This window comes from Xenopus laevis, chromosome 7S, assembly GCF_017654675.1.
Source record: "Xenopus laevis strain J_2021 chromosome 7S, Xenopus_laevis_v10.1, whole genome shotgun sequence".
Lineage (NCBI taxonomy): Eukaryota > Metazoa > Chordata > Amphibia > Anura > Pipidae > Xenopus > Xenopus laevis.
The window spans coordinates 104,887,550-104,908,916 of record NC_054384.1 but is presented as its reverse complement, the minus strand read 5'-3'; the positions used below and the strand labels follow the sequence as shown (position 1 = coordinate 104,908,916).

The 21,367-nt window shown below is 38.6% G+C and overlaps 1 protein-coding gene across 1 annotated transcript; it reads right to left on the bottom strand.

The window, feature by feature from the left end:
* Positions 1–9,216: 9,216 nt before the first annotated feature.
* On the bottom strand, positions 9,217–20,818 carry LOC121396583 (phospholipase A2 inhibitor subunit gamma B-like). Its single transcript, XM_041571675.1, has 6 exons — positions 20,400–20,818; positions 19,316–19,456; positions 17,493–17,609; positions 15,571–15,720; positions 14,065–14,208; positions 9,217–9,995 (listed from the first exon to the last, which is right to left on the bottom strand). Exons 1-6 carry the CDS (start codon positions 20,524–20,526, stop codon positions 9,784–9,786), a joined length of 891 nt encoding a protein of 296 aa, XP_041427609.1. The 5' UTR covers positions 20,527–20,818; the 3' UTR covers positions 9,217–9,783.
* Between the last annotated feature and the right edge of the window lie 549 nt (positions 20,819–21,367).

Sequence of the window (21,367 nt, the reverse complement as noted above, 5' to 3'; positions counted from 1 at the left end):
GCGTTTTTTCTATATCATGGGTGGATAGGCTGAAAAAGATCGAAACATTTTTTGGGGCTCCCCTCCTTCCCCCCTACATTTCCTAACTCATGGCAACTTAACTATACAGTGGGCACATGTGTAGGGCAAAAAAAAAATAGAATTTGGCGCCATATGCAAATTAACCATCGCTAGCGTAACTTCGCTTCGCTTAGCGAATCAACGCTAGCGCAACTTTGCCACCTTACGCTACCCCTGTGCGCAACTTCAGATTTTAGTGAATTTGCGGAGCGCTGGCGAAACTACGCCTGGCGAAGTGTGGCAAAGTGCGGCGAAGTTACGCCTGGCGCAACTACGAATCTTAGTGAATTTGCCCCATTGAGTGAAACCTTTACGGTGCCAGACACATTGCTTTGTGAGTTTCAAAATGTACCAATACCACAGGCAAGAAATGTATATATTATTCTCTATATTATCTCAGATGGTCTGTGTCCTGTTTTCTGGTTGGGCAGCTGAGTTTGTGCATTTCTATATATTAATAGAGAAATACACAATGCAGAAATGTTTTTACACAGATACTCTGTACTATATCCAATTGCAGCTACACATTCCTTACCATACCTTATTCGTCAGAAAATGTAAACTGTTACTTGACTTTACTCATCCCAGCATACTTTAGCATGCCTTGCTGCTCTCTGGTCCTAGGTTTGATTCTAGCCAGGGCACTATCTGCAATGAACTTGTTTGTTCTTTCCATGTCTTCATGAGTTTCCTCTGGGTTCTTTGGATTCCTCCTTCACTACAAATACTTACAGGCAGGTTAATGGGCTCCTTAAGATATTAACCTTAGGGGCAGATTTATCAAGGGAGGGAATTTTCGTATAAAAAAATTCAAAATTCAAAGTAATTTTTTGGATACTTGACCATCGAATAGGATACTATGACTTCGAATTTACTTAAAATCGTTCGACTATTCGACCATTCGATAATCGAAGTACTGTCTCTTTAAAAAAACTTCGACTTCAATACTTCGCCATCTTAAACCTGCCGAAGTGCTATGTTAGCCTATGGGGACCAGCCAGAGCATATTTTTTTAGTTTTTGGGTTTCGAAGGAAAAATGTACGATAAAATCGTTTTTTTTTTAAGTATGATCATACTACGATCGGAATACGATCGTACAATGAATAAAATCCTCTGACTTCTAATTCGAATGTCTATTCGATGGTCGAATTTCGAAGTGTTTTCCGCTTCGAAATTCGACCCTTGATAAATCTGCCCCATAGTATTAAGAAATAATGTGCGTCCAGCAGCTTATCTCTTTGCCGACCCTATGCCCTCTAGAGGCTGACACTTTCCTTTTGCGATTAAAATATACACAGCTCCAACACTGGCTAAAGAAGCGGTTGAGTTCTTGGCCTCGCAATTTGTCATCTTCTCCTTTTGAAATGTTATGTTCTCAAGATTCACCAGTGCAGCATGCAATATCTGTGTTATACAATTTACCTGATCCTGGATTGGATAATGTGTTACCTAAATATACGGTTAAGTGGGAAAATGAGTTGCAAACACTATTTACGAGGCAGCAGTGGGAAAATAGTTTTTTGTTGACACATAAATTCTCCATTGCGTGTAAAACTCAGGAAACTAATTATAAAATATTATCCAGGTGGTACAGATGTCCTGATATTCTGCATGCAATTTACCCTACTGTTTCAAATCTTTGTTGGAGGTGCAATAGGGAGACTGGTTCTCCTACACATATTTGGTGGTCTTGCACTAGCCTACAGCCGTTTTGGGCCTCTGTATTTCATATAATGGGTAAATTAACCGGATTAGATTGGCAGCCAACACCGGCTGTGGGTTTGTTGTCTATCCTACCAGGTTCTGCTACGAAATATAAAAAATCGTTAATTGGTTTTTGCTTAGGTGCAGCTAGATCTGTTATCCCCCGCCACTGGAAATCTGTTACTCCCCCGACCATAGCTGAATGGATCTGTGAAATGGGTAATATCATGCGGATGGAGGAGTTACTCAGTTATTTCCACATGACGCAAGAGGCCTTTGTAGGTACATGGTCTCCTTGGGTAGGGATGTAGCGAACGTCGGAAAAAAAGTTTGCGAACATATTCGCGAACTTGCGCAAAAATGCGAGCGGTTCGCGAACCCCATAGACTTCAATGGGAAGGCGAACTTTAACATCTAGAAAAGACATTTCTGGCCAGAAAAATGATTTTAAAGTTGTTTAAAGGGTGCAACGACCTGGACAGTGGCATGCCAGAGGGGGATCAAGGGCAAAAATGTATCTGAAAAATCTGCCTGTGTGTGCTTGGAAGAGATAGTGTAGGGGGAGAGCTGTTAGTGATTTCAGGGACAGATGATAGTAAGTTTGCTGGCTAGTAATCTGCTTGATACTGCTCTGTATTGGAGGGACAGAAGTCTGCAGGGATTTGAGGGACATTTTAGCTTAGGTAGCTTTGCTGGCTAGTAATCTACTGTTCTCTTTAAACAACTGCCATACGTTGACCTTGTAGGCATTGTTTGCCCAGTTTTTTTGGACGCAGCCACTGAAGCACAGTTGCCAGAAAAAATATGCCATATAAATGCTGAAAATAGTAATTTCTCGCCATACGTTGACCTTGTAGACATTGTTTGCCCAGTTTTTTTGGACGCAGCCACTGAAGCACAGTTGCCAGAAAAAATATGCCATATAAATGCTGAAAATAGTCATTTTTTGCCATACGTTGACCTTGTAGGCATTGTTTGCCCAGTTTTTTTGGTCGCAGCCACTGAAGCACAGTTGCCAGAAAAAATATGCCATATAAATGCTGAAAATAGTCATTTTTTGCCATATACGTTGAGTCAACGTATGGCAAAAAATGACTATTTTCAGCATTTATATGGCATATTTTTTCTGGCCTCTGTGCTTCAGTGGCTGCGGCCAAAAAAACTGGGCAAACAATGCCTACAAGGTCAACGTCGTTGACCTTGTAGGCATTGTTTGCCCAGTTTTTTTCGCCGCAGCCACTGAAGCACAGAGGCCAGAAAAAATATGCCATATAAATGCTGAAAATAGTCATTTTTTTGGTCGCAGCCACTGAAGCACAGTTGACAGAAAAATTATGCCATATAAATGCAGAAAATATGCATTTTTTGGTTGCAGCCACTGAAGCACAGAGGCCAGAAAAATTATGCCATATAAATGCAGAAAATATGCATTTTTTTGGACGCAGCCACTGAAGCACAGTTGCCAGAAAAAATATGCCACATAAATGCTGAAAATAGTCATTTTTTGCCATATACGTTGAGTCAACGTATGGCAAAAAATGACTATTTTCAGCATTTATATGGCATATTTTTTCTGGCCTCTGTGCTTCAGTGGCTGCGGCCAAAAAAACTGGGCAAATAATGCCTAAAAGGTCAATTTATACACTAATACAGCGATGGATACGGATTACGTAAAATATATTATGGCTGCTTGAAAAAAGTCACTCCGGTGTTTTTTCTGGAGACGGTAATATTATGGATATTTAGACAGAATGTGAACAAGGTCACACAGCTAGATGGCAGTTGGTTGAATAACACACTGGGCAAAAAATGCCAACAGGGCAAATAATGCCTAAAAGGTCAACTTATACACTACTACAGCGGTAGTAAAATAAAAAAAGTAAAATAAAAAAAAAATGAATATTAAAAAAAAAAAATTAAAGTTGGTGCTGCTGAACTACTAGGAGCAGCAGATTAGCACACCAGTCCCACTCCCCAACACTGCTAGACTAATAGCACTGGGCTCTTATAGTAGTAGTAGTAGTAGTAGTAAAACAACAAAAAAATAAATAAAAGCAGTCCTTACAAGGACTACTGTTATTGCAGCAGTCAGCAGATGAGATCAGAAGCAGGACAGCTGCCCACTGCAGCTACATACAGAGCACTGCAGTAGAAGGTAGATTACTAGCCAGCAAAGCTACCTAAGCTTAAATGTCCCTCAAACCCCTGCAGACTTCTGTCCCTCCAATAACAGAGCAGTATCAAAACGATTACTAGCCAGCAAACTTTCAACTGTCCCTGAAATCACTAACAGGCAGCAGCTCTCTCCCTACACTATCTCTTCAGCACACACAGGCAGAGTGAAAAAACGCTGCAGGGCTTCGGTTTTTATAGGGAAGGGGAGTGGTCCAGGGGAGAGCTTCCTGATTGGCTGCCATGTACCTGCTGGTCTGGGGTGAGAGGGCAAAAAAAAGCGCCAACAATGGCGAACCCAAAATGGCGAACGTCGCGCGACGTTCGCGAACTTCCGGCGAGCGCGAACACCCGATGTTCGCGCGAACAAGTTCGCCGGCGAACAGTTCGCGACATCTCTATCCTTGGGTACTTTACCTGGAGCAAAATCGCTGAAAATAGCCACACATGGACTAGGAGCTTGCTTGATTTTATGGACTATCTTATTTTGTGTCTACTTTGCTATTCTGTTTGTCGATAGCATCTTGTTGATGGATGGGCGAGTGACCAAGTGACTTTTCCTTCTCCCTTTCTTTTTCTCTTCTTTCATTCTTTCCTTTCTCCATTTTTTCTTTTTTCTTTTGTTATTATGTCTTTTGGTTTGATTGATGGCTTATTACAGAAGCTTATTCGTACTGACGGAAATGTGCTCTCACTGGAATTTGCTTTAGACTTGCTGAACCTGATGTATGTATTGTTTCCTCATGTGTTATCATACTGCATTTCCTTGTACTTATATGCTCTGCAATGATTTCTTTGCTTTTTTGAAAATAAAGAATATACAAAAAAAAAAAGAAATAATGTGCGTGTATGACAGAAATATAGGGGCAAATTCACTAAAGGGCAAATTTTTGCTTGTGAAGGCTTTGCCACAATTCACCAGGCGTAAATTTGCTACCACTACGCTAATTCACTAAAATACAAAGTTGCGTCTCTGCTGCCGAAAGCTGGCTGTCAGGGGGCCTATCGGCTCCCAGTGGGAAAAGTCCGGACCAAGGAGAAAGCTCGGGTAAAAGTCCAAGTTCATCGGTATCAAACAGGTCAAGTAAAAGAGTAGTCAAATCCAGGCAAAGATTCAAAAGGCAGGCAGCAAGAATCAGAAACAGGGTCAAAGCAGAAGTCAGGATTCAGAAATTTAGAAATTTAGGGAACCCAGGAACACAAATCAGAAAATCCTATATTCGGGCATTGAACCTGTGACCTCTGTGCCTTTTTAATTTAAAATTTTCCCGTCAGACGGGTGACGTCATTGTGCCAGCGATGAGACGCTGGCGCCGCTACATAAGTGGTGGCCATGGGCACCGCCATCTTGGGAGCAGCGCCAACTGAGACGGGAGCGCCATCGGGCGCTTCTGACACTGGTGAAGTTTCACTCACATTAATTCATCAGCGCGAGCATTTTTTAATTTAGAATGTAAAAAACTCCATTGAGTGCATGTACTTTATTGGTGCACAGGAGTTTGCACAGGCTCTTTATATTGTGATCATTGTACTGAACAATTAGATGAACCCATTTGTATTGGTCTGCTTGTTTAGTGACCTCTACAACCAGATGATCAAGCCAAATATTACACGTTCTAATACATGGGCAGATAGACCGGATTTTCAGATCCTCCTAGTTGATAATGTTACATATATCTTAGATCTTAACCGTGGATTGTCTGAGTAATGGAAAAACATGTCTCTACTTTCATGTTCTTTACTACTTGATAGGGAAAAGCCCAGTGACTTACATAGTAACATAGTAAGTTAGGTTGCAAAAAGACACACGTCCATCAAATTCAACCTTTTAACTTTTTTTAACCTGCCTAACTACCAGTTGATCCAGAGGAAGGCAAAAAAAAACATCTGAAGCCTCTCCAATTTGCCTTCCTGACTCCAAAATGGCAATGGGACCAGTCCCTGGATCAACTTGTACTATGAGCTATCTCCCATATCCCTGTATTCCCTCACTTGCTAAACACCTTCCAACCCCTTCTTATACCTATCTAATGTATCAGCCTGTACCACTGATTCACTTCTCAGCTCTCCCTGTAACACCCCTTTCCCTCCTCTAATCTCATTGGCTCCCTCCTGTCTGCTGGGAGGAGCTAATGGTGAATAAAGCATCCGACCCTTCCTTGTACCTATCTAATGTATCAGCCTGTACCACTGATTCAGGGAAACAATTCCACATCTTCACAGCTCTCACTGTAACAAACCCCTTCCCAATATTTAGCTGGAACCTCTTTTCTTCTAATCGGAATGGGTGACCTTGTGTCAGCTGGAAAGACCTACTGGTAAATAAAGCATTAGGGAGATTATTATATGATCCCCTTATATATTTATACATAGTTATCATATCACCCCTTAAGCGCCTCTTCTCCAATGTGAACATCCCCAACTTGGCCAGTCTTTCCTCATAGCTAAGATTTTCCCTTTACCAGCTTAGTTGCCCTTCTCTGTCCCCTCTCTAATACAATAATGTCCTGTTTGAGTGATGGAGACCAAAACTGTACGGCATATTCTAGATGGGGCCTTACCAGTGCTCTATACAGTGGGACCCCCTCCTCCCGTGACTCTATGCCCCTTTTAATACAAGTCAAGACCTTATTTGCCCTTGATGCTGCTGACTGGCATTGTTTGCTACAGACAAGTTTATTATCTACAAGGACTCCAAGGTCCTTTTCCATAATGGATTTGCCTAGTGCAGTCCCATTAAGTATAAGTGGATATTTTTACATCCCAGGTGCATGACTTTACATTTATCAATAGTGATGGGTGAATTTATTCACCAGGCGCGAATTTGCGCGTTTCGCCGCCAGCGAAAATTTGCGGCAAAAATTTGCAGGCGTCAAAAAAAAATTTTCTGAAAAAACGGACGCCAGCGTCAAAAACGGGCGCCGGCGTTCGGAAAAAACGGGCGCCGTTTCGCGAATTTTTCGCCGTTTCGCGAATTTTTCGCCGTTTCGCGAATTTCGCGTGAAATTCGCAAATTTTTCGGCGAAGCGAAACGGCGCAAATTCGCCCATCACTATTTATCAACATTGAATCTCATTTGCCACTTAGCTGCCCAGATTGCCAGTTAGTCAAGATCCTGCTGCAAGTGCCACATCCTGGATGGAATTAATTGGGCTGATAGTTTTGTGTCATCTGCAAACACTGATACATTACTTACAATACCCTCCCCTAAGTCATTACTGAACAAGTTAAATAAAAGTAGACCCAATACCGAGCCCTGAGGGACCCCACTAAGAACCTTACTCCAAGTAGAGACTATACCATTAACAACCCCCCTCTGTACCCTACAACTTCCCAGTAACAGAGCAGCAGACTGTGTTTGAGTAGCTGCACTAAGAAGTCACAACAGCCGCTAGTCATTAGGTATCTAAACTGTGAATTGCAGAAATGGAATAAAAGCATTACACTGCCATTATATTTTTCATTTTTGCAACGTGTTTATTGTTTTTCATGAATAAGTCAATAATGGAGCCGTACATAAACAAAATTCCAAAATATTGAATGCAGAAGAATACAAATACAATAACAAATGATGATCTTCATGAACAAACCTAGAGCAATAAAGATCCAACATAAATCTTAAAATATAAATCGGAACAAAATAAAAATTACATCAGAGCAAAGAAAAAATACACGAAAGAAATAAAAACATTAAAGCACTTAGAACATTAAATGGGAAATAACTAGATAATTTCCAGGAAATATTTTGACTTTCAATTCCCTTGTTCAGATGACCTGATGAATCCCAATTTAGTCAGCAATTCCTTTTTGGGTTTATCAAATAAATCTACATATCTGGACCATTAACAATAAAAAGAATAGGAGGACTTTTCTTTCTCAAAATTATATTTAAAAGCTTCTTGCGAGCATAACTGGCTTAGAGAAAAAAAATCTTCCTTTAAGGTAGGGACTTCCTTCTGTATCCAATAAAGAGATATACATTTCCTTGTAGCATTCATGAAAAGGTGTAATAAATTCAAAATCTCCTTTTTCTAATTTCAAGGCTGAGTTGTCAAAAAAGCTATCACCCTCAATTAAATCTAATAAAGCAAAGGGTGGATATAGTTTGTTTTTTCTCTCTAAACTAAGAGAGAGAAACCTTTCCAATTTTTCCCATCATTGAAAGATTAAAGGGCAGGACCAGAAGTAATGAAACAGGTCTACATTCTCAGCCTCACATTTTGGGCAATAAGAGCTAGGGGCCCATTTACTTAGTTCGAGTGAAGGAATAGATGAAAAACAGTTCGAATTTCGAATGTTTTTTTTGGCTACTTCGACCATCGAATGGGCTACTTCGACTACGACCTTCGACTTCGGATCGAACGATTCAAACTAAAAATCGTTCGACTATTCGACCATTCGATAGTTGAAGTACTGTCTCTTTAAAAAATTCTTCGACCCCCTAGTTCGCCACCTAACAATTTTCTGATCGAAGGAATATCCTTTGATCGATGGATTAAAATCGTTCGATCATTCAATCATAGGAATAGCACAAAATACTTCGACTTCGATATTCGAAGTCGAAGGATTTTACTTTGACGGTCGAATATCGAGGGTTAATTAACCCTCAATATTCGACCCTAGGTAAATCTGCCGCCTAGTATTAAGATTATCGACTTTTTTATAACCCTTATGGATTAACTTTAAGGGGGTTATTTATTAAAGTCCAAATTTACCTCTAAATTTTCTATGACAAACTCCGATCAAATCTGTTCAGGTTTTTTATGCTTTGCGGGGAAAAAATCAGATTTTCATGATATTTTCTGATTTTTCTATCTTATTTCCACGTTTTTTCCGGAATTTTCACCTGAAAGCTCCAAAAACTTTGGGGTATTGCACGAAACCCAGTGCACATCAAAAAATCATTGGGACTTCTCCCATTGACTTATATGCAACCTCGACAGGTCTGAGATGCAAGATTTTCAGATTCTGACTTTTCCATCCTCGGGGTTTAATAAATTCTGAAAAATTCGTGATTTTTTAAAAGTCTGATTTTATAAAAAAAAAAATCACAAATTTTTCGTGATTTTTGCATTCGGAGTTTAGTAAATAACCCCCTTAACATTAAGGGGATTATTCACTAAAACTTGACCAAACTCCCATCCACAATTTTACCTTATTTATCAATAAAATAACTCTAAAAATGTGGTGCAAGACTCTATAAAATCATGAAAAAAATTCGGATTGTACAAATTTTCAAATTTGACTTCCAAAAACTGGCAATTGTTTGGATTATCATACAAAACCCAGCACAGATCATGATATTTTCCAGTTGTCAAATGGACATCTGCCATTGACTTCTACATGATGAGTATTTTCGGATCCTAACTGTTAGCAGCCTTGGAGCATAATAAATCTTGAATATTATTTAAGTTTTTTTCCATGAAAAATTTGTTTTCCCTTTAAAAAACCCAACCAAAAAAATTGGGTTTTCATAAATAACTCCCTAAAAGTACACTTATGGGTTTTGTTGGATCTTGATTCAGTTTTGCCTTAATCTTTTATCCCATTTCATCTAATTACAAATTAACTTTTATCTGATAAGTGCAGAATAATTAAAACAAAGACCCCTAAAAGTAGACTTGCAGGTTATGTTGGATCTTGATTTCACTGCATCTAATTACAAATGAACTTTCCTAAATACCAATACAAATGAACTTTTATCTGTTATGTGCAGAGTAATTAAAAACAAAGATCCAATTGGTTGCTGGTTTTGGTACTGGAGAGAATTTTATCTTTGATAGAAGAAAATAAAAGGTTTTAAGGATAAATGCAAACTATATACGTTTCTATGTTTTCATAAAATTTCACAGAAGTGAGGAGAGTTTTATGAAACTATATAACATAAAGGATAATATCAATAAACTGTGTGCTTGGATGCAGACTATGGTTGCACTGCTACATATAACATTTATCATTATGGTTTGATCAAACATTTCTGAATATACTCTGGAAGAACCAGCTTCACAGATCTCTTTACTGGAGCAGCCAAACATTGTCTCGACGGATGCAGAGTACTCTGGTTAAAGAGAGAAAGACAGAAAATTAACTTAAAGGGCATGTAAAGGCAAAAAAATAAAATCCCATTTTTACTTGCTTTAATGAAAAAGAAACCTATCTCCAATATACTTTAATTAAAAAATGTGTACCGTTTTTATAAGAAACCTGACTGTATGCAGTGAAATTCTCTCTTCATTTACTGCTGTGGATAGGAATTGTCAGACGGTCCCTAACTGCTGAGCAGGGAAACAATCATACTTATGAACAGCAGGGGGAGCCCCCACCTTACTTCCCAGCCATGCAGAATTCAAGCAGCTTTGTTTATGACGATCCCTAAGCAGCCCAGACCACACTGAGCATGTGCACAATCTTAGTCTTGCAAAGATGTTTAACAAAGTTACAAGATGGTGACCCCCTGTTGCCAACTTTGAAAGCATAAATTATTTGTTTGATTAGGCTTGTGCTGCAGTAAGTTCATGTTTATATTTAGTATATAAAATACAGCATTTCTAGCCTTATTCTATTCTACACTTTACATGCCCTTTAAGGGGCATCTTTATCTTAACATCAAATTTTGGCATTATCTACACAATCATAATTTAAGACAATTTGACTTTTTTATTATTAAAGTTCTGAAGCTCTCATGATTAACAGGAGTATATAAGTATGAACTAAAGACAAGAAAACTCAAAATCTCCCTCTTAACTTAAACACCCAGCATTGCAATAGCTATTTTTAAAATGTTAAAAATTCACCAAATTCTTCTGTAAATTAAATTCTATTGTCATTTTAATTTTACAATGGATTTACTTTTTCTATATTATTTAAAACATATTGCATAAACAATTATTTTGCACAAAGGGTCTTATTTGATTTTTAATTGTTTTATGGAATTGTTTTATTGAATTAATTAACTTTGAGGGGGTTATTTAGTTAAGTCCGATTTTTTCTGATTGGACTTTTAAAAGGGATTTTATTTTCTTATTGTGATTTATTAAACCCCGATAGTGTTAAAAGTCTGAATTAAAAATGTACTCTAACTCAGACCTGCTGAGTTCATATAGAAGTCAGTGGAAGATGTCCCGTTGATATCCTGATCTTTCCTGGTTTTAGGAAAAAGTTGCTGTGTTCGGGCATCAAATCCAAAAAAGTTGCAGTATTCGGACGTCAAATCCGAAAAAGTCCCTGTAATACAGGCGTCAAATCTAAAAAATTCACAGTATTCAGGGTTTTTTTGACAATTTTATCAAATTTATTGATAAATAGGGGAAAAATCAATGAGGATTTGGTCGAACTAGAAAATTGTGAGAACTTTTCGGATTTTGATTAATAACCCCCTAAGTTCAGAAGCTCCCTAGAGTGAAATTGAATGTGTTATCTTGTTAATAGGACCTTACAGACACAAGCAACAAAAGAGTGGTTTGAAATACGGATTAATGAAAAATAGAAGAGTGTTTCAAAATTTACCTCTTCAGAATCATTAAACATACACGTGGGAAAAAAGTCACAATAATATTTGCAAGCTTATAGTAAAATGAACAGCACCATCGCTCTACACTAGTAGTTATACCCCAATATGTGCTCCGGATGAGACTTTAATTCTCAGGTAGCCCTCGCAACGGCGTGGATGCAGAAGTCATTGATTACGTGCTAGTGGTTTTTGAACATTTAACCATAGAACAGATTTGTTGAAGAACATGGAAATCCATGCAGGAGTTTAAACAGATGTAAGCAGGAACAAAGAACAGTAGTGGATAGGCATATACCATTGGTCAGTAAAAGTTCCTGCAGGAATGAGAGCATAAACAGCATATACGAAGGTACACCCAGCTTTCAGCCTTTTCCCTAAATGGAGCAAACTTAGTCCCTACTCTGGGCAGTTGGTACTCTGGATCAAAATCCGACTCCTTGGTGGAGCCTCAGCTGTTCGGCTAAAGGCCTAACTATCTATCACTCCTTGAGTGAACTATGAAAGTGAGCTAGCCTATCCTTACTAGACCTGACCTGTCTAGGTCCCACTTCAGCCTTTCTGCCTGCTCAGGTAAGGGGATTAACAAAATGGACCCTGAGCACTGTGTGCTCAGTTTTTTTTTATAACCTTTATTTATTTTTCCAAAAACGTATGCAGTAACAAGTAATAAAGCATTCAATGTTTTCAATATAATCATCATTATGGGAATGGGAATGTTAGTATGGGATGATAACGCATTGCAATATTGCATTTTTCTTGCCAGTACTAATATCTATTACATTTGATGTTGTAATCATTTCTCCTATTGGTCTTTCACGATTTTATGAACATACTCCATGGAGCCCAAATTTTCATATATTTCTCTACTGTGTCTGCCAATAAAGCTGTTAGGTACAACAAGATTCTGTGTCTGGTTGATTTTTTCTACTATGCTCAGCTTTTTAAATTAAAACAATAACCCGGCTCCACCTAGTGGCTAAACCTGGGATAATTAGGTGCATACTTTGACCCAGGAAAGGGAGTCTAGCTCCTGCATTGTTTTTTTTTTATTATTAATTGCAATACAGGATAATATCAGTACTAAGAAAAGCAAAATTACTTTTTGTTTTATAAATGAATACTACATTGTGAGAATTCCAAATATTAGCAATGATCAGTGATGTAATAGCAAATGTCTATAATAATATGAAATGTTTCTGTATGATGTCTTTTCTTTTTGCTTTAATATGATAACTTTTTTTTCAATATACAGGTATTGGACCTATTATCCGGAATCATCGGGACCTGGCGCTTTCAGGATAATGGGTCTTTCCGTAATTTGGATCTTCACACCTTAAGACTACTAGAAAATCGTGTAAACATTAAATAAACCCAATAGGCTGGTTTTACTTCCAATAAGGATTAATTAGATCTTAGTTGGGATCAAGTACATGCAACTGTTTTCTTACTACAGAGAAAAAGGAAATCATTTTTAAAATTTTGGATTATTTGATTATAATGGAGTCTATGGGAGACGGCCTTTCTGTAATTCGGAACTTTCTGGATAACGGGTTTCCAGATAACAGATCCCATACCTGTATTATTATAACACACTCAGTACTTGGCCACTGAATATTTTTATTCAGATATTTACCCAGATTATTAATACATTATTCATTTCATTTATATCTTAAAATAGTAGTAGTTTATTTCAGCCTAATTTTAAAAATATTAATTTTTTTTGTAATAAATTTGTTACAATACTGCCTCGTAGATTGTTGAAAACTATTTGTTGATTATTTGCCAATTTCATCAAGTGCCCTCATTTCAAGTCAAGTGTTAACACTGCATAGCCTGATGTCCATGGCCTAACAAACTCAATCTTTATGGATTGGAATTGTTATATGACAATCAGTAAATATGAGTTGTTTGAGAAACGAATCTTAAACTTTCATAGTTGGCATGTAAATTAAAAGATATGATTGTTACTGTTCTTTACCAAAAAAAAGCCATGTACGAAAACAGTTTGTCTAACTAGAGTACTTAGTTATGTATGTGTAGAGGGGCATACATATTTTTTTTTCTATTTGGTGCAATAATCAAAGATGCTACAAGAAAAGGGGCAGGAGGAAGAGAGCCCTGGACTTTGTGGGCCATAAATATGCCCTGCAAAGGTGAAAGCATCTCATGAAAGTTCCCATGTCTAAATTCCCAAGAGGTCAACACTAGCGATGGGCGAATTTTTCCCGCGAAATTCGCAAAACTGCGAAAAATTCAAAGAAAGTTTGTGAAATTTGAAAATTGGTGCCTGTGTCAATTCTGACGCCGGCGTTAAAGTCAATGGGCGTCTGAATAGTGTGAACACAATGCAATTTTGATGCGAGCGACTTTTGGGATGCACGTCCAAAAATTTTTGACGCCAGTGAATTTTCGCTGGGGTCTTGCAAATTTATTCACCGATGGCGAAACGCGGAAATTCGTCACTGATTTGCGCCAGCCGAATTTATTCACCCATCACTAGTCAAACTAGTCACAAACAAATTTTAGGGGTAGGGCCATATACACACTGTATATTATACATTTTCTTAAATTTTTCTTATAGATATAACTGGCAAGTGAACACAGATGGTTATAATACCTTGTAATGTTGTTTTTGCATAACTGATACAGTGGCTTTCATTTCCAACACACTGGATTACATCTCTTCCTAAGCAACGAGCAGAGTTTCCAATGTAGCAAGAAGGACAGGTCAATCCATTTGGCTCTCTACTTATAGAGGAAGCTGAAGAAAAGTAAAGACAGACATGTGTCATCCAAATGACATACTTGGGGCATAGTAGTCAAGGTGAAATATAGTTGCCACAGCTCTCAATTTACATCTATGTGATTTTTGAAGGCATACCGTATATACTCGAGTATAAGCCGACCCGAGTATAAGCCGGGGTACCTAGTTTTACCTACAAAAACTGGGAAAACTTATTGACTCAAGTATAAGCCTAGACACAACTACAGCCCTGTCTCCCAGCAGCGCACATTCCGCCAAAGTGACCCCCCCAGTGATCAACCGGACTTCTTTGCAAAGTTGATGGTGACAGAGAATTGCCAAACGGATTACTGTGTGCATTGTCCCACTGTCCCACTACCATGTGCAGAGGGCGCTGTGTGATATTGCAGTCACTGTTAATCTTTCGTATAACCAACAGAGGGCGCTGTGTGATATTGCCATCACTGTTAATCCTTCATATAACCAACAGAGGGCGCTGTGTGATATTGCAGTCACTGTTATTCTTTCATATAACCAACAGAGGGCGTACTGTTATTCTTTCATATAACCAACAGAGGGCGCTGTGTGATATTGCAGTCTCTCCCCAAGCGAACTGTTGGTATAGGAATGATTAAAAGTGACTGCAATCTCAGCTACTGCCCACTGACTCGAGTATAAGCCGAGGTAGACTTTTTCAACACATTTTAGATGCTGAAAAACTCGGCTTATACTTGAGTATATACGGTAATTATGGAGCACAATGATCTGAGAGCCAACGACAAGTAAGGGCATGACTAGGCTCGGAGTTATTAGTCTCAGAGTTATTAGTTAAAAAGAACAGTTGGTAAGGTGAGTGGATAAGTGAGTAGGCCTCGTGTTCTCGGGGAGATGGATAATCTTAGAATGGCCCTTGGAGGATATAGGACACTGTTTACTGCTGTTTAATGTTTGTACTACAAACGGTACTGTTACCACAGGTTGTGTTTGACTTATTTATACACTTCTTTATGTTAAATATCTTTGTTAATAATCAACTGCAGCCTTCACTCCCCAAAAATTGTAGTTGGTGCGTATTTACTTGGGGGGAGGGGCACTGTAGAATTGACACTAGTCATGAAAGGGAAAACTCTTTTACCCACTGATTAATATGAACCTTAAAGCCCTATACAGATGATTGGTGACATTCCCCTCTGCTGGAGTATGAATTGCTCTGTTTTCACACTTGGATAAATATGTCCCTTAGTCAAGTCTACCATTGAAAGATTTCGTTTTGGAAACAAGCATGATCATTTGCAGTTGTTATTCAATGCCTTATTTCATGATGTGTACAACAAAACCTGTATTGAATAGACTTTTCATATGTTTCACGTATATACTTACGTATGGTACGCTGTGGGGGAATGCAACTATCTTCATCACAGCAGGATGTACTGAGAAATAATATTTTACCATTGCTGCGCATGATACCTGTCCTTTTGCACTCACTGGAGTAACCACATCTGTATGTTAGCTCCTTTTTTCTTTTAATACCTAGAAATTAAATAATTATTACAAATAAGAGCATCTTAAAGGGGACCCGTCACCCAAAAAAATTATTCGAAATCCTATTTTATCACATTAGACAAGTAAAATGAACTTTAATGACACTATATAAATGATTTGAATCTTGTTTCCTTCAGTCTGGGAATTCATAATGAAAGCAAGCAGGCAGCAGCCATTTTGTGGACACTGTTATCAAGGCAAGTTTTGTATCATCTCAGAATCTTGTTTGTGCACCAGAATGGGGGACCTGATGTCCATCCCCATGTCCTGGCTACACAATTAAATGGTGAAGAGAACTGGGGGAATGTGGGGAGAGCAGTGACATGTAGGAAGTGCTGAATGGAAAGTGAAAGTAACTGCCTAAGGCATAGAGGAGGGGCAGGCGATAGTTGATTGACAGCTGAGATTTATAAATGAGCTATGAACGCTTCACTAAAACATAAAACATTGGATTTCATGTTTAATTTGAAAATATCAAAATCTGACTTTTTCTAATTTTTTTAAATAAAAAAGTCAGACCAAACTAGAATCCACAATTTGACCATATCTATTGTTAAAGAAAACACAATTTAATTGGGGAAAAAATCTAGCGAAAACCCGAATCCTATGTTTTTTTTCTGAGGTTTTTCCCGAATCACTCAATTTGAGGAGTGAATATATGGGGCCCCCCAGGTGATGGTATGGCAGTTAGGGAACTGGAGTGTGTAGCACTAGGTTAGTGGGAACCTAGTAGAGCTGTCATGAGACAGCTGAAGAGAAGCTCAGACACTGTATGCTGGGCACGACAGAGATAAAGGGAGAGATCTAGTTAAGTAGAGGAGACTGTCATTGGCTAATAGCACTCTGCTAGTGTACTCCAATATGACAGGGATATCTGGGGCTTCTGATTAGGAGAGAAAGAATGAGTTGTGTGAGGAAGAGAGATGATCTTCAGTATTTTATTGTATAACTGATAAACTCTTGTCAACAATTGCTGCTCCAGTCTCCCTCTGTGAGTAGCCGTGGAATAAATTCTGCCTTGGTTTATCACATTGACATACAGTAAAACATGCCTAATCCTTGTAGCCAAGGCCTATCTAATTCCACTTCTCATATTGGGAGTGTACCAGTTATACATACCTTACATATGTCAGGAAATGTCATATCTGGTGGGCAGGGAATTAATCACCAAGCAGAAGCATGTGCTCTGGGTACCAAGACCTGATTGGCTTCCAGTGCACATTCGTTTTCTGGATAACAAGTCCTGGGAGCTTTAACACTATATTAGGTGTGACCATCAACAGTGATGGGTGAATTTATCTTCACTTTGCTATGAATTTCGCGAATTTCCTGCAAAATTTGTGAAACGGGTGAAAAATGAGTTAATCGTCACTGGCGTCCAAATTGTTGCCAGCGTCGATTCCGTTGCCGGCATTGATTCAGTTGCTGGCGTCAAAATAACTTTGACACTGGTGAATTTTCGCTGGAGAATTTTCGCTGCAAACTCGCGAATTTATTCGCAGGCGGCGAAGCGCGGAATTTCACTGCGAATTTGTGCCTGGCGAATAAATTCACCCATCACTAACCATCAACCTTCATTCTCAGCTTAGGTACTGGACAAGTGGGAAGCTAGAGAGAAGCGTTAGAGCTGGTTCAGGAGGTGGCCTTCCCCCTGGTAGGTGGAGCTTTTGTTTCAGGATCAAATAAAAGAAATATGATTATACTATAAGAAGTTTCTAATCATTGACTTACTGCTTCACTTACAGTAACTGGCAACATACCTGTGATAGAAACAGTCAATTCTGAGAGACAGGTGTCATATTCAGGCTTACAAAGATTTGGGTAGCAATGTTCATATTTTGGGTTCTGACATTCGTAACAAAAGAGGAATCTGTTTACTTAAAAAAAGATGATAAGGGTTAAAACTGACATAACAACATTTTCACTCTGTTTTATAGAAAACTTTGAAATCTTCTCTATAGCTGGTTGAGCCTACAGTGATCGATAGTGATCTATAGGGATCATGTATCGCTGCGGTAACTGCTAACATGGAAGGAATGGAGCAGGATGGAGACCCTGATCCCCAACCTCCAAATCTCCTACATGTCCCATCACTTTCTTTTCAGAGAGAAGGCATGGGAGGGTATGTGATAAGAATTGAGAAGTAGTGATGGGCGAATCTTTCCCATTTTGCTTTTCCGAAAAATTAGGGAATTTCACGCAAAATTCGCAAAACAGCGAGAAAATTCATGAAAAAATTGTGAAATCGGAAAGTTCACGACAAAATCGTGAAATTCAAATGTTTTCACTAAAAATTGTGAAATTCGAAGGTTTTCACTAAAAAATCTTGAAATTTTAAGGATTTCACAAAAAAAATCGTGAAATTTGAAGGTTTTCACAAAAAAAAACGTGAAAATCCAACATTTTCACTAAAAAATCTTGAAAATCGGAAATGGACGCGAATTTTTTTGCCAGCGTCGAAACGCGGAAATTTGCAGCGAATTCATGCCAGGTGAATTTATTCGCCCATCACTATTGAAAAGGAAAGGACACAGAAGCAGAAACAGAAGGTATTTACTTCCGTTGTGCCATATACATAGCACTGCTTTAATACCACAACAAGAGGTGATGGGGGGAATTTTCGCCAGTGAATGCTCCGCTACACTTCGTGGCACTTCACCAGGCGTAAATTTGTTAACACTACACTAATTAACTGAAATACAAAGTTGTGTCTCGGCAGTCGAACGCTGGCGAACTTTCTTTAATTTGTCAGTGCAAGCATTTCAATGGCGAAATTTCGCTAGCGTTGGTTTCTGCCTAGTGAAACTTCGTTAGTACTCTTACGCTTAGATCAATTTGAATAGGGCAGGTACATACAGGTGACATATACGTCTTTATTAGAGATGTTGGTGCAAATGCTTGAAGTGGCCACTTATTATTACAAATATCCAAGGAAGTGCAAAACTACTCGCGCAATGGTCTCTTTCGCTAGCGAATTGTCCTCTACGCCTGTTCGTAAATTGGCAATGTCCCTGCGGATTACATTTCTGATCAATTTTCGCTAGCGATGGCCACTTCGCCCTTTAGTAACAGGCACCACCTAATAGTTCAGAGACATAAATCCAAACTTACAAATAGCCTGTTTCGATCTTGTCAGATCTCATCAGTAGTGAAGGGGCGAATTTGACCCATTTCGTTTCGCCAAAAATTCACCGATTGGCTATGGGCAACAAAATGTTTTTGACGCACAACTAATTTTTTCACCCAGAGTCTATGGGGGGGAATGTGATATGTTTTATGTTTTTATGTGATATGTTTTACTAGTGCAAAAAACCTGCGCAAAGATGTTTGCGAATCTTAGTGATCACGTTAAACCTAAACCTTTGCTTAGCGAAAATACCCAATGTAATATTTTCCAGCGATTGATTTTACATTGCGAGTAATGCTAAACATTCGCAAATTAGAGAGAAAAATAGAAGAGTTAAAACAGGAGTCACACCTCGCCATGAATACATGCAAATAGCTAACAGCTAAAACTAATGGCAATAACAGTAACATTGTTCTACAGGAGACGAATGAAGACGAGGAATGGCGTCTTTCTTACCCACTGGCAAACTTGTCTTGTCTTCATTTACAATGCAATCTATATCATGGATATCATATGTCAGGTATTTCAAACGCAGTGCGTCAAACCCTCCACAAAAATTCCTTGTGGAACAGCCACTTGACAGATCCTCTTGATAGGCTGATAAAACAAATTGTTGTAGGAGAGTTAGTAATGATATTAATTAGTGAGTAGAGAGTTAGTAATGAGTTAGTAATGATATTGCCTTCCTACCAGTACTTTAGAAAAATAGAGAGTGAGTGAAAGGTAGGGGCCCATTCACTAAGTTCGAGGGAAGGAATAGAGGAAAAAAAACTTCGAATTTCGAAGTGTTTTTTTGGCTACTTCGACCATCGAATGGGCTACTTCGACCTTCGACTTCGACTCGAACGATTCGAACTAAAAATCGTTCGACTATTCGACCATTCGATAGTCGAAGTACTGTCTCTTTAGGAAAAAATTCGACCCCCTAGTTCGCCACCTAAAAGCTACCGAAGTCAATGTTAGCCTATGGGGAAGGTCCCCATAGGCTTTCCAAGTTTTTTCTGATCGAAGGATAATCCTTCGATCGATGGATTAAAATCCTTCGAATTGTTCGATTCGAAGGATTTAATCGTTCGGTCGAACGATTATTCCTTCTAAACGAATTGCGCAAAATCCTTCGACTTCGATATTCGAAGTCGAAGGATTTTAATTCGCCAGTCGAATATCGAGGGTTAATTAACCCTCGATATTCGACCCTTAATACATCTGCCCCTTAGTGTGTGTGTGTCTTTTTATACATAAATGGTTATAGATAGGGTTGCCACTTACTGACTGTATTTCAGCCTTGAGAAATCCAGACACAAATTGGGCCAATCATTTCCCAAATGTCATATCCCTGCCCTATGATATCATACCCCTCCCTCAACCTGATTGGTCCACCTCCTGACCTCATCACTCCACTCCTTTGTCAGTTTTTCCTACTGGCAAAAGTGACAACCTTAATAATGGAGTGTGAAGAAGAATACAACTAGTGTCATTCCTACAACTAGAATTAACAATGACAGCCAATGGGAACATCAGCTATGTTCAGAATAATTACCTTGTAATATAAGACAGCTGTTTTCTTCCCCCGTGCACTGCATTGCATAATTATATTCACAGCTAGTATGATATATTGTATAGCAGGCAGGACAAACCTTTCCAATGGGAACATTACTTTGCGGCATTACTGCAGTGATGGAAAAGAGCAAATATCATTCAATAATACATAAATAATGTTGATGTGAAACAAAGGTCAGGATAAAACAACATTTTCTATTTCAGGCACTCTATATCTTACCCTTTTTTTTATAACTAGTGCCATGCTGAACTTTCTGAGCTGTAAATTGTTCCATTGTGACATCATTGGGGGGGGCATATAATATTTGTAACAGGAATGGCATTCACACTCATGTCATGTTTAAGTCAATTAGAATTGTGATGAAGAGGAAAACCCCATAGTCCTGACAAAGGAACAGACCTCCGCTGAGTTTCATCACAAGTCGGTGTCTTTTAAAATTGCCTTAACGCATTAAATGCATGTGACTGCCGTTCCTGTTCAGATTCAGGACTTTTAGATAAATAGAGCGTTTCTTCTGATTACACAGAATACACAGAATATATGTGTCTGTAATGTGCTTGTGTATACAGACAGAAAGATATTTTACTCTACATGCCCCCCAAAACTCTAAGGGGGTTATTTATCCAAGTCCAAATTTATCTCAATATTTTCTGAAAAAAACTCTGACCAAATCCGCATGGGTTTTTTGGGCTTATTTATTAATACAGTTTCCTGAAAAATGTTGTTTGCGGGAAAAAAATCAGATTTTCACAATTTTTTTAGGATTTTTCTCACGAAAACTCAGAATTTTGCCCGAAAGCTCCGAAAACTTTCGGGTATTGCCAAAAACCCAGCGCACATCAAAAAAACATTGGGACTTCTCCCATTAACTTATATGCAACCTCGACAGGTCTGAGATGCTGGATTTTCAGATTATGACTTTTCCTATCCTCAGGGTTTAATAAATT

Coding starts and splice junctions, on each gene's coding strand:
- LOC121396583 (XM_041571675.1), bottom strand. CDS start 20,526: ATGCCGCAAAGTAATGTTCCCATTGGAAAGGTTTGTCCTGCCTGCTAT. Junction 19,457..20,399: donor CAGCTGTCTTATATTACAAG/GTAATTATTCTG, acceptor TTGTTTTATCAG/CCTATCAAGAGGATCTGTCA. Junction 15,721..17,492: donor ATTGACTGTTTCTATCACAG/GTATGTTGCCAG, acceptor TTTAATTTCTAG/GTATTAAAAGAAAAAAGGAG.